General features: G+C 44.5%; 1 protein-coding gene across 1 annotated transcript in view; it reads left to right on the top strand.

Moving 5' to 3' along the window:
* The window catches only part of LOC126275296 (discoidin domain-containing receptor tyrosine kinase B-like), a 438,705-nt gene that overhangs the window by 388,336 nt on the left and 35,994 nt on the right, over positions 1-14,375 (top strand). Inside the window, exon 13 of the mRNA XM_049977184.1 lies at positions 3,608-3,742. Coding sequence (XP_049833141.1) covers positions 3,608-3,742 — 135 coding nt within the window. The remainder of the gene's footprint in view (positions 1-3,607; positions 3,743-14,375) is intronic.

Genomic DNA, 14,375 nt, shown 5'->3' on the forward strand with positions numbered 1-14,375 from the left:
GTGGTGTTTCTTCTCTTGCATCACTAGTTCAAATACAACATAGTCCTTCAATGAAACTTCTTTTAGAATCCGTTACCTTTGCTTACGACGTCGTATTCCGTATTAAAATAATAATTATTTATTATTATTATTTATTATTATTATAAGTAATGTAACTTAGGACTCGAAGAGAAGGAAACGGAAAATACAGGAAATACGAATAGTATAATTAAATGTTTGTGATTGGAAATCGGTGGCGTGCAAGTATTCCCAAGCAGCAATCCCCGTATTTAGATTGGAATAGTGACTCTCATACAAAAATCAGTTCCCACGTATCACGAAATAGTTTTTCAGTACGTCACACGTAGCACCACGCCACTGTATTGTTATTCCAGGCATCTGAAAATGACCACAGTTCGATTGTGTAATGTATCTTGTTTAGAGAATCTGGCAGGCTACGGTCTATATTTATTGTGGTTTTATGACCAAGAAACTATTGCTAACTTGTACTTGCCACACGTCAGCCACTGGTTCGATACTCTTCCACACCAAATAATTTATGTTCATGAAAAAGTCAAGTAAAACCAGCGCCACTGATACAGGATCTACACTGCTGGCCATTATAACTACAGCATCACGAGGGCGGCATGGAAGTAATGTCAAATTGACGTCAAGTATACCACATGCTTCAGTACATAAATAATTAGCGTCCCAGCATAACAACACAGGGAACGTAGGACCATCGCCGTCTAAATTCTATGTACAGCGTGTTTCAAAGTCTCTGCATAAAACGTCTAGGAATCATAGATCGTGTTATCAGGAGTAACTTTAGAGAAACGTGAGTTCACCGATGCTTCCCGGCGATGCTAAGATTCCTTTACTATTCGCCGGCCCTGGGGCGGCGGGATTTCACCGAATTACCAAGGTCTACTCGCTAGGCGTGGTACCTATCCCAGCAAATTGATTGTGATTTTCAACAAACTCTACGGAAAGTGTCTCTAAGTAGAGAAAGGTGTTTTGGATATAAATTAGAAACCTTTAATTGGCTCAGCCTACCCCATTTCACACAGAGCAGATGACTTAATTTTAGACAAGCACAAATCGCAACACACAGCGCAGAATTATTACGCTCCGCCATCTATCAGGGGCATGTTGTTGTTGTGGTCTACAGTCCAGAGACTGGTTGGATCAGGGGCATAACGAATACAAAAGGACTACTAACGTCGTCAGCAAGCGTCAGCGAACACTTGTCTCCAACAAAAGGTATTCTGCTTTACGTGATGCAAAGATTTTAAAACATGTAGTATAAGGAAATGTTACAAGGCGAACTTCCCATTCGGCGTTGATTGTGACAAGATCGTATTATCCTTCGTGGAAGTAAGAGAAATACCCGCAAAAACGTGATGGAATTCGGAAGCGGCAGGACTGCCTATCGAGACCGCGTTTCATCGTTTCAAGGTACTCGCGTTGTCGCGATCTATGGACTGTTATGTGAATTTGAAATAGACAGGTTTTCGAAGGCCATAGTCAACGCCATTAATTGATCCTCGTGACTAACGCTCGAGGGGATAGACAGGTCGTTTGCCCGGCGTTGCAGTGTCGTACTCGTGTCACGTTCATTGAGTCAGGAAACGGGTCTGTATTCAGCAAGAAAAGTATCCAAACAGACAGACATTGCGACGACGTCTGTATTACTACAGACTGTCAGCATGGCGTCCATTGCTGCAGCTGACTCCGATGCGGCGTTAAAGAGATGCACGTGTAGAGTGGTGCGCCTACAACAACTTAGAGAACAAGAGACAGCGTGACCTCTTTTCTGCTTAGTGTTAGTCGGACGTATCGGTATGTCGAGATTCCTATAAGAACTTACGTTGCCAGAGGACATTTATCATTGTCGTACAAGCCCAGAACACGATGCTATGGGGTGAGGGGTCGTGCCATTTCACACACAACAACATTACCTCTGGATCTCATAGCCGCTAATTTGAACAGTAGGCGTTACATTTAAGTCCTGTTATGTCCATTGACTGCAAGCTATATTGACAGTCTGCGAGACATTGTCATTCAACAAGGTAATACATGATAGCACGATGCCCCTGCTTTCTTCACCTAAGTGTTTGCAGGTGGGTTTCGACTGCTGACTTGTCCATCACGTCTTCAGATCTGACACATTGAAAATATTGGGTCATTCATTCAGCACAAACAGTGGTACTTCCCCTCTACTTTTTGTTTCTTTTGTGTTACGCATACCTTTCAAGTACTTATTAGTCGATCAAAATGTTATTCCATCTCCGAGTGAAGGCGCTTCAGTCGACTTATCGTGAGTCAGCGCATAATGGCGGTTAGGAGGAAAAGAAGGAAGCACCATACAACTACAGTTATCCAATGAAAACTGCTTTAACCTTGGTGGTTAGTCATGAAGGCGATGAGCCCTCCCAAAAGGGCAGACACAAAATTATTCATTTGCTGTATCTCTTCCACCGGAAGCCGTTCCAGTTTCGTCCACCGGCGCAGTTTCCATATTACTGTTGTCGTTGTCATGGGCTTTATCTTCACTTACCAGAACAACTTTGATTACGATATTGGGTGTTTCTTCTTCGATTAGCCCATCCCTGCGCCAACATTCATTTTTAATTACTTTTAAATGATCATTATCTGCTTTAGGTAGTTATCTGTTTCAGGTAGTTAATGGAAGGAAAGATTTTTGGCAATATTTTTCTTTCGTTGTATTCCAGATCAGTTCTATATGCTTAAAAAATGTTCAGATGTGTGTGAAATCGTATGGGACTTAACTGCTAAGGTCATCAGTCCCTAAGCTTACACACTACTTAACCTAAATCATCCTAAGGACAAACACACACACCCATGCCCGAGGACGACTCGAACCTCCGCACAGTCCAGTATATGGTTCATGTTACTGCTGTATGGTGGGAGCTCAGTACAGTACGGCCCTTACTCTTCGAAGCGGCGTCTGCTTTAAAAATAGGATTTTGCTTAAAGCATACAGGTTGTAAAAGCTCATTTCTTGTTAAGTTAGATTCAAAATTAATTTGTTCTGAAAAAGCCATTCAGTTATCCTCTTTCTGCGAGTTGCAGCAGAGGGAATATTTGTCTCAACAGTATGATACAGTTCATTATCAAGAACAGCAATACTACAGCTGGTATGTTAGGAATCAGTTTCCATTCAAACCATTTGTGATAATTACTGCCGGCAAGATTGCTTTCTGCAGCCTGGTTTTTGCCTTTTTCCTTTCTGGGAAATTATATAAATTTAAAAGTATACTTTTTCAACTCTTCATCTGAGTGTCCAATGTCTCAGTGGTATTGATGATTATGTGTAACATTGTCCTGCACTCCTGACCGTATTACCTGCGGACACACTGCACCACTTGATAGTATACTCTTAAATAAACTGAAAGCATTCCCCATGCAATGCTCTTGCCTTAGTCACGACTGTACTTGTTCATTGTAGCCTCACTGCGTGTTTCCTACAACGCCCACGCGATGCCAGGTGCAGTAATATTGTGGTTAGCTAGTAGAATGCGTTCCAGAAGCCAGCGTGTTGTCCTAGTTACTTTGAAGTCGGCTGTGTAAGTGATGCTTTAGCAAGATGTTTGCGTGCGCGCAGGCGCCGCCGGCGGTGACGTGGAACATCGCGCCCAGCATGGGCCGCCCCTACAAGTGCCGGGAGGCGGAGCTCACAGACATCCCGCGCCGCTGCCTCAGGGTCGTCGAGAAGGTCGGGTCCTGCCACGCCGGAGAGGTAAGTCTCCCTCCCTAACGCTGTGCACAAGCATCTAGCCAGTATTCATTCCTCAAATGGCTGGTATGCGCAATGTAGACCACTAAAAAAAGAAAGTTCTCAAAAATGTGGCACGTGACTTATTTATGGGACATCTGCATCACAGCACATTTTCACTGGCCTGGAGGAGTATTTCGATTCTCAGTAGCAGAGACGTGACGGAGTTTTAACTTTTTGATCTTTAACATTGGAGAAGACGTTTTTTAGAGGGGATTAATAAAAATTTTGTGTGTCAGAGACTGTCTAAAATGAAAATTAAAAAGGAAAAATTATCAATGGAGTCAGAGTTGCAAAACGTCTCCTCTCTATCTTGTTCAAATTTCTTCTAGGGTAAATAAAACTTGTACATGCAAGAAAGCTAAATGAACTTGGTACAATTCAGTTGTTCTCTCTGTATCAATATAGCAACTTTTACTTTGTTAATTACTATCCATTTTAGGAATATTGTTTATTAATTAATGTCTGGAACATTTTACTATACGTAAATACAAAGTACGTATTAATTCTGCTCTCATAAATCGGCATTAAGAACTTTATTTCACTCTGTATCCTTCTTATTTTTGATAATTTCGTATAGACATAATTCATCATCCACATATAGAAATAGTAAACCCAAGAACAATGAAACGAAAGTCTATTAAAGAGGTCAGGAATCGAACTATGTGGGTTTATATCGAGTCCTATTTACTATATCTGTGGAAAATTGCACATATAACTAGAAAGAAGAGTTCATTAAATAACGGCTTTTCCAAACAAGTGACTGAGGAGTCAGATTTGCTATGTCTGTAGTGTAGGTGGAGGTAATGATAGTGATATATTGATCAGTATAAGTATTTGCTGGTTATGTGAGGATATGACAAAAATCTGAGAAGAACGGTATTAAGCTTTTGCTACTACTGTTACTAAAAGTACTACTCAGCGTCTTATAATACGAGGTATTTACATGAAAGATAATATGATAGTATTATGAAATTAAACTAAAGAAAAGCCACATAATTTGTGGAACTACCACATTCGCTTGTCTGTCAGATGACAGTGATGGAGCTCGCTATCCCTAATGAAAAGAAAATGGTTCAAAAGGCTCTGAGCACTATGGGACATGGGACTTAACATCTGAGGTCATCAGTCCCCTAGAATTTACAACTACTTAAACCTAACTAACCTAAGGACATCACACACATCCATGCCCGAGGCATGATTCGAACCTGCGACCGTAGCAGTAGCACGGATCCGGACTGAAGCGCCTAGAACCGCTCGGCCACCGCGGCCGTCTCCTAATGAAAATCTTGGAGGCTATCTCTAGAGCACATTGTCTATTTCTCGCGACTTAGCAGCTTCACAAAATTGGAAGATCTGGCCCTTCAAAAATGAAATAGGGCGTGTCCTTGGAAACCATGGGGGCCACTTAAGCGATTAAGAGAAAAACGTAGTAGTCGCTGCCGAGAAGCCATGGAGCCAGCACACACTCTTCGCCCCTTCTCTCTATAACTTTCCACTCTATCGTTTATAGCATATCTCGGCCCTTATGTTACAGGGGGCTGTACTCGTGGTCTAGGGGCAGCGTCTTTGATTCATAATCACAACGTCTTCGGTCCCGGGTATATCCCCGCCACTGCCTAAATTTTGATAAATAATCAGCATTGGCGTCCATAGACGTCCGGCATAAGAAGTCAGCCTCATTCTGCCAACGGCCTTGTCAAAGAGGGCGGAGGAGCGGATGGAGTTTCAGGGCACTCTCCTGTCCTAGGGGTGGGAAATTGCCCCTAAAGGCGGAAGAATCAGCAATGGTCAACGACATGAGGATGCAGAAGGAAATGGAAACCACTGCATTAAAGACACGTAACGTGTATCCACAGAACATGTGGCCCGTAGTTGAAGATGTGTTATGATGATCTCTCCATTGGCAAAAGATTCCGGAATAGTCCCCCATTCGGATCTCCGGGAGGGGACTGCGAAGGGGGAGGTTACCATGAGAAAAAGATTGAACAATCAACGAAAGGATAATGTTCTACTGGTCGGGGCGTGGAATGTCAGAAGCTTGAACGTGGTAGGGAAGCTAGAAAATCTGAAAAGGGAAATGGAAAGGCTCAATCTAGACATAGTAGGGGTCAGTGAAGTGAAGTGGAAGGAAGACAAGGATTTCTGGTCAGATGAGTATCGGGTAATATCAACAGTAGCAGAAAATGGTATAACAGGTGTAGGGTTCGTTATGAATAGGAAGGTAGGGCAGAGGGTGTGTTACTGTGAACATATCAGTGACCGGTTTGTTCTAATCAGAATCGACAGCAGACCATCACCGACAACGATAGTTCAGGTATACATGCCGACGTCGCAAGCTGAAGATGAACAGATAGAGAAAGTGTATGAGGACAGTGAAAGGGTAATGCAGTATGTAAAGGGGAACGAAAATCTAATAGTCATGGGCGACTGGAATGCCGTTGTAGGGGAAGGAGTAGAAGAAAAGGTTAAAGGAGAATATGGGTTTGGGACAAGGAATGAAAGAGGAGAAAGACTAATTGAGTTCTGTAACAAGTTTCAGCTAGCAATAGCGAATACACTGTTCAAGAATCACAAGAGGAGGTATACTTGGAAAAGGCCGGGCGATACGGGAAGATTTCAATTACATTACATCATGGTCAGACAGAGATTCCGAAATCAGATATTGAATTGTAAGGCGTACCCAGGAGCAGATATAGACTCAGATCACAATATAGTAGTGATGAAGAGTAGGCTGAAGTTCAAGACATTAGTCAGGAAGAATCAATACCCAAAGAAGTGGGATACGGAAGTTCTAAGGAATGACGAGATACGTTTGAAGTTCTCTAACGCTATAGATACAGCAATAAGGAATAGAGCAGTAGGCAGCACAGTTGAAGAGGAATGGACATCTCTAAAAAGGGCCATCACAGAAGTTGGGAAGGAAAACGTAGGCACAAAGAAGGTAGCTGCGTAGAAACCATGGGTAACGGAAGAAATACTTTGATGGAAGGAGGTAGTACAAACATGTTCCGGGGAAATCAGGAATACAGATATACAAGTCGCTGAGGAATGAAATAAATACGAAGTGCCGGGAATCTAAGACGAAATGGCTACAGGAAAAATGTGAAGACATCGAAAATGATATGATTGTCGGAAGGACAGACTCATCATACAGGAAAGTCAAAACACCCTTTGGTGACATTAAAAGCAACGATGGTAACATTAAGAGTGGAACAGGAATTCCACTGCTAAATGCAGAGGAGAGAGCAGATAGGTGGAAAGAATACATTGAAAGCTTCAATGAGGGCGAAGATTTGTCTGATGTGATAGAAGAAGAAACAGGAGTCGATATAGAAGAGCTTGGGGATCCAGTATTAGAATCGGAATTTAAAAGAGCTTTGGAGGACTTACGGTCAAATAAGGCAGAAGGGATAGATAACATTCCATCAGAATTTCTAAAATCATTAGGGGAAGTGGCAACAACACGACTATTTACGTTGGTGTGTAGAATATATGAGTCTAGCGACATGCCATCTGACTTTGGAAAAAGCATCATCCACACAATTCCGAAGACGGCAAGAGCTGACAAGTGCGAGAATTATCGCACAATCAGCTTAACAGCTCATGAATCGAAGCTGCTTACAAAAATAACATGCAGAAGAATGGAAAAGAAAATTGATAATGCGCTAGGTGACGACCAGTTTGGCTTTAGGAAAAGTAAAGGCACGAGGGAGGCAATTCTGACGTTACGGCTAATAATGGAAGCAAGGCTAAAGAAAAATCAAGACACGTTCATAGGATTTGTCGACCTGGAAAAAGCGTTCGACAATATTAAATGGTGCAAGCTGTTCAAGATTCTGAAAAAAGTAGGGGTAAGCTATAGGGAGAGACGGGTCATATACAATATGTACAACAACCAAGAGGGAATAATAAGAGTGGACTATCAAGAAGGAAGTGCTCGTATAAGAAGGGAGTAAGACAAGGCTGTAGCCTTTCGCCCCTACTCTTCAATATGTACATCGAAGGAGCAATGACGGAAATAAAAGAAAGGTTCAGGAGTGGAATTAAAATACAAGGTGAAAGGATATCAATGATAAGATTCGCTGATGACATTGCTATCCTGAGTGAAAGTGAAGAAGAATTAAATGATCTGCTGAACGGAATGAACGGTCTAATGAGTACACAGTATGGTTTTTGAGTAAATCGTAGAAAGACGAAGGTAATGAGAAGTAGTAGAAATGAGAACAGCGAGAAACTTAACATCAGGATTGATGGTCACGAAGTCAGTGAAGTTAAGGAATTCTGCTACCTAGGCAGTAAAATAACGTATGACGGACGGAGCAAGGAGGACATCAAAAGCAGACTCGCTATGGCAAAAAAGGCATTTCTGACCAAGAAAAGTCTACTAATATCAAATACCGGCCTTAATTTGAGGAAGATATTTCTGAGGATGTACGTCTGGAGTACTGCATTGTATGGTAGTGAAACATGGACTGTGGGAAAACCGGAACAGAGGAGAATCGAAGCATTTGAGATGTGTTGCTATAGACGAATGTTGAAAATTAGATGGACTGACAAGGTAAGGAATGAGGAAGTTCTACGCAGAATCTGAGAGGAAAGGAATATGTGGAAAACACTGATAAGGAGAAGGGACTGGATGATAGGTCATGTGCTAAGACATGAGGGAATGACTTCCATGGTACTCCCTACCGCCGTTGGATAAGCAGCTACAGTAGCAAGTCGTATACCGCTAGCTTACTTATTTGTTACATAGTTTCATTCTTAATTTCTTTGCATGTTTTTGGTACTTGCATTGTTTAATTCATACATTTCGGGCGTATTTTAGTATTTGAGAGTTGTAGCATCGCGCTTTAGTGTTTACTTCGTAGATTCTTACTTAAATTGCGTGTGAGTTTCGTATAGGAGATGTAATTTAGAGTTTGTTACTGTAATCGTAAATCCAGCCAGATTGTAGCGCAGTCGTTAGGCATTTGTACAGGTTAGTTAATACGTTCTTTGCGTGTTTCACTTGCGTTATCTAGGCACTGACTCGTGTTTCAGTAACTGTTGTTCAACATCGATTAGAATGGACAGGGACTGCGATTGCTGTGTTCGGATGAGTGCTGAGTTGACATCCCTTCGCTCACAGCTGCAAGCGGCGCTGACTTCGGTCGCGCAGCTGGAGGCTGTTGCCAATGGGCACCACTGTGGGGAGCCGGACTTGGGTATCACGGGGATATTAACCTCGTCCCGTCTGTCCCCAGATCGTTCTGCCGCTGTGGTTGCTCCGGTTGCTGCCCGCAGTGGGGCTAAGCCCTCACCTGTGGTTGATTGGGAGGTCGTTCCAAGGCGTGGCAGGCAGCGAAAAACGTCCCCGGAGGCTGATCAGAAAGCCTCCCCGTTGCGTCTGACGCACATGTTTCGGGCACTGTCCCTGGCTGAGCCAGATGCAGCTGCCTGAACTGTTTCAGAGGATCATTCTCAGCCTTCAAGGTCATGGCAATCGAAGAGGGTGGGATTATTGGCAGTTGGGAGCTCCAAAGTTATTCGCGTAATAGGGCCCCTTAGAGATATGGCGGCTAAGGAGGGGAAAAAACTCAGTGTGCACACGGTGTGCATTTCGGGAGGAGTCATTCCTGATGTGGAAAGGGTCCTTCCGGATGCCATGAAGAGCACAGGGTGCAGCCAGCTGCAGGTGGTGGCACATGTCGGCACTAATGACGTGTGTCGCTTTGGATCTGAGGAAATTCTCTCTGGATTCCAGCGGCTATCTGATTTGGTGAAGGCCGTCGGCCTTGCTTACGAGATGAAGGCAGAGCTCACCATTTGCAGCATCGTCGACAGAACCGACTGTGGACCTTTGCTGCAGAGCCGGGTGGAGGTTCTGAATCAGAGGCTCAGACTGTTTTGCGACCGTGTTGGCTGCAGATTCCTTGACTTGCGCCATAGGGTGGTGTGGTTTCGGGTTCCGCTGAATAGATCAGGAGTTCACTACACTCAGCTGGCAGCTACACAGGTAGCGGAGGCTGTGTGGCATGAACTGGGCGGTTTTTTTAGTTTAGAAGGCCTCGGGAAAGTACGGGGTGGGCCGCAATCTCAAAGGGTGCATGGTAAATACAGGACGTGCTTGGATCAAGGAACAGTCGGAATTGTTGTTGTAAATTGTTGTAGTTGTGCTGGAAAAGTCCCTGAGCTTCAAGCGCTATTAGAAAGCACAGAAGCTGAAATCGTTATAGGTACAGAAAGCTGGCTAAAGCCTGAAATAAGTTCTGCAGAAATTTTTACGAAGTCTCAGACGGTGTTCAGGAAAGATAGATTAGGCAGAATTGGTGGTGGAGTGTTTGTGTCTGTCAGTAGTGGTTTATCTTGTAGTGAAATAGAAGTAGATACTCCGTGCGAATTGGTATGGGTGGAGGTTATACTTAACAGCCGAACTAAGTTAATAATGGGCTCCTTCTACCGACCCCCAGACTCCGATGATATAGTTGCGGAACAGTTCAGAGAAAATTTGAGTCTCGTAACAAATAAATACCCCTCTCATACGGTTATAGTTGGTGGGGACTTCAACCTTTCCTCGATATGTTGGCAAAAATACTTTTTCATAACCGCTGGTAGGCTGAAAACATCTTCCGAGATTGTCCTAAATGCTTTCTCCGAAAATTATTTCGAGCAGTTAGTCCACGAATCCACGCGAATTGTAAATGGTTGGGTAAACATACTTGACCTCTTAGCCACAAACAATCCCGAGGTCATGGAGAGAATCACGACTGATACAAGGATTAGTGATCACAAAGTCGTTGTAGCTAGGCTCAATACCGTTTCTTCCAAATCCACCAGAAACAAACGCAAAATAATTTTATTTAAAAAAGAAGATAAAGTGTCACTAGAAGTCTTCCTAAGAGACAATCTCCATTCCTTCCGAACTGACTATGCAAATGTAGACGAGATGTGGCTCAAACTCAAAAATATAGTAGCAAAAGCAATTGAGAGATTCATACCTCATAAACGGGTAAGAGATGGAACGGATCCCCCGTGGTACACAAAACAGGTCTGAACGCTGTTGCAGAGGCAACGGAAAAAGCATTCGAAGTTCAGAAGAACGCGAAATCCAGAGGATTAGCTAAAATTTAGACGCGCGAAATTTGGCACGGACTTCAATGCGAGATGCCTTTAATCGGTTCCACAACAAAACATTGTCTCGAAATTTGGTAGAAAATCCGAAGAAATTCTGGTCGTATGTAAATTACACAAGTGGCAAGACGCAGTCAATACCTTCACCGCGCAGTGCCGATGGTACTGTTACCGACGACTGTGCCGCTAAAGTGGAGTTAGTAAACGCAATTTTCCGAAATTCCTTCACCAAGGAAGACGAATGGAATATTCCAGAATTTGAAACACGAACATCTGCTAGCATGAGTTTCTTAGAAGTAGATACACTCCTGGAAATGGAAAAAAGAACACATTGACACCGGCGTGTCAGACCCACCATACTTGCTCCGGACTCTGCGAGAGGGCTGTACAAGCAATGATCACACGCACGGCACAGCGGACACACCAGGAACCGCGGTGTTGGCCGTCGAATGGCGCTATCTGCGCAGCAATTGTGCACCGCCGGCGTCAGTGTCAGCCAATTTGCCGTGGCATACGGACCTCCATCGCAGTCTTTAACACGGGTAGCATGCCGCGACAGCGAGGACGTGAACCGAATGTGCAGTTGACGGACTTTGAGCGAGGGCGTATAGTGGGCATGCGGGAGGCCGGGTGGACGTACCGCCGAATTGCTCAACACGTGGGGCGTGAGGTCTCCACAGTACATCGATGTTGTCGCCAGTGGCCGGCGGAAGGTGTACGTGCCCGTCGACCCGGGACCGGACCGCAGCGACGCACGGATGCATGCCAAGACCGTAGGATCCTACGCAGTGCCGTAGGGGACCGCACCGCCACTTCCAAGCAAATTAGGGACACTGTTGCTCCTGGGGTATCGGCGAGGACCATTCGCAACCGTCTCCATGAAGCTGGGCTACGGTCCCGCACACCGTTAGGCCGTCTTCAGCTCACGCCACAACATCGTGCAGCCCGCCTCCAGTGGTGTCGCGACAGGCGTGAATGGAGGGACGAATCGAGACGTGTCGTCTTCAGCGATGAGAGTCGCTTCTGCCTTGGTGCCAATGATGGTCGTATGCGTGTTTGGCGCCGTGCAGGTGAGCGCCACAATCAGGACTGCATACGACCGAGGCACACAGGGCCAATACCCGGCATCATGGTGTGGGGAGCGATCTCCTACACTGGCCGTACACCTCTGGTGATCGTCGAGGGGACACTGAATAGTGCACGGTACATCCAAACCATCATCGAACCCATCGTTCTACCATTCCTAGACCGGCAAGGGAAGTTGCTGTTCCAAGAGGACTATGCACATCCGCAAGTATCCCGTGCCACCCAACGTGCTCTAGAAGGTGTAAGTCAAGTACCCTGGCCAGCAAGATCTCCGGATCTGTCCCCCATTGAGCATGTTTGGGACTGGATGAAGCGTCGTCTCACGCGGTCTGCACGTCCAGCACGAACGCTGGTCCAAGTGATGCGCCAGGTGGAAATGGCATGGCAAGCCGTTCCACAGGATTACATCCAGCATCTCCACGATCGTCTCCATGGGAGAATAGCAGCCTGCATTGCTGCGAAAGGTGGATATACACTGTACTAGTGCCGACATTGTGCATGCTCTGTTGCCTGTGTCTATGTGCCTGTGGTTCTGTCAGTCTGATAATGGGATGTATCTGACCCCAGGAATGTGTCAATAAAGTTTCCCCTTCCTGGGACAATGAATTCACGGAGTTCTTATTTCAATTTCCCGGAGTGTACCTTAGGGGTTGCGAAGCAGCTCAGATCGCTTGATACGGGCAAGTCTTCAGATCCAGATTGTATACCGATTAGGTTCCTTTCAGATTACACTGATACAATAGCTCCCTACTTAGCACTCATATACAACCGCTCGCTCACAGATAGATCTATACCTACAGATTGGAAAATTGCGCAGGTCGCACCAGTGTTTAAGAAGGGTAGTAGGAGTAATCCATCTAACTACAGACCTATATCATTCACGTCGGTTTGCAGTAGGGTTTTGGAGCATATACTGTATTCAAACATTATGAATCACCTCGAAGGAAACGGTGTATTGATATGTAATCAGCACCCTTTCAGAAACCATCGCTCTTGTGCAACGCAGCTAGCTCTTTATTTGCATGAAGTGATGGCCGCTATCGACAGGGGATCTCAAGTTGATTCCGTATTTCTAGATTTCGGGAAAGCTTTTGACACCGTTCCTCACAAGCGACTTCTAAAAAAGCTGCGGGCCTATGGGGTATCGTCTCAGTTGTGCGACTGGATTCGTGATTTCCTGTTGGGAAGGTCGCAGTTTGTAGTAATAGACGGAAAATCATCGAGTAAATCTGAAGTGATATCAGGTGTTCCGCAGGGAAGCGTCCTGGAACCTCTGCTGTTCCTGATCAATATAAATGACCTGGGTGACAATCTGAGCAGTTCCCTTAGGTTGTTCGCAGATGATGCTGTAATTTACCGTCTAGTAAGGTCATCCGAGGACCAGTATCAGTTGCAAAGCGATTTAGAAAAGATTGCTGTATGGTGTGGCAGGTGGCAGTTGACGATAAATAACGAAAAGTGTGAGGTGATCCACATGAGTTCCAAAAGAAATCCGTTGGAATCAGATTACTTGATAAATAGTACAATTCTCAAGGCTGTCAATTCAACTAAGTACCTGGGTGTTAAAATTACGATCAACTTCAGTTGGAAAGACCTCATAGATAATATTGTGTGGAAGGCGAGCCAAAGGTTGCGTTTCATTGGCAGGACACTTAGAAAATGCAACAAGTCCACTAAAGAGAGAGATTACACTACACTCGTTCGTCCTCTGTTAGAATATTGCTGCGCGGTGTGGGATCCTTAACACATGGGATTGACGGAGGACATCGAAAGGGTGCAAAAAATGGCAGCTCGTTTTGTATTATCACGTAATAGGGGAGAGAGTGTGGCAGATATGATACGCGAATTGGGATGGAAGTCATTACAGCAAAGACGCTTATCGTCGCGGCGAGATCTTTTTACGAAATTTCAGACACCAACTTTCTCTTCCGAATGCGAAAATATTTTGTTGAGCCCAACCTACATAGGTAGGAATGATCATCAAAATAAAATACGAGAAATCAGAGCTCGAACAGAAAGGTTTAGGTGTTCGTTTTTCCCGCGCGCTGTTAGGGAGTGGAATGGTAGAGAGATAGTATGGTATGGTTCGATGAACCCTCTGCCTAGCACTTAAATGTGAATTGCAAAGTAGTTCATGTAGATGTAAATGTACTAGAGGGAGCTGTAGAGGGCAAAAACTGTAGAGGAAGACAGAGATTGGAATACGTCTAGCAAATAATTGAGGACGTAGGTTGCAAGTGCAACTCTGAGATGAAGAGGTTAGCACAGGAAAGGAATTCGTGGCGCACCGCATCAAACCAGTCAGTAGACTGATGACAAAAAAACAAAATATTACAGCGATTCCCTATTCACCGTTCTCGATGAATTTAATAATTAACTGCAAGTGGTCGTCAGTTAA

Source organism: Schistocerca gregaria, chromosome 1 (assembly GCF_023897955.1).
Source record: "Schistocerca gregaria isolate iqSchGreg1 chromosome 1, iqSchGreg1.2, whole genome shotgun sequence".
NCBI classification, from domain to species: Eukaryota; Metazoa; Arthropoda; class Insecta; order Orthoptera; family Acrididae; genus Schistocerca; species Schistocerca gregaria.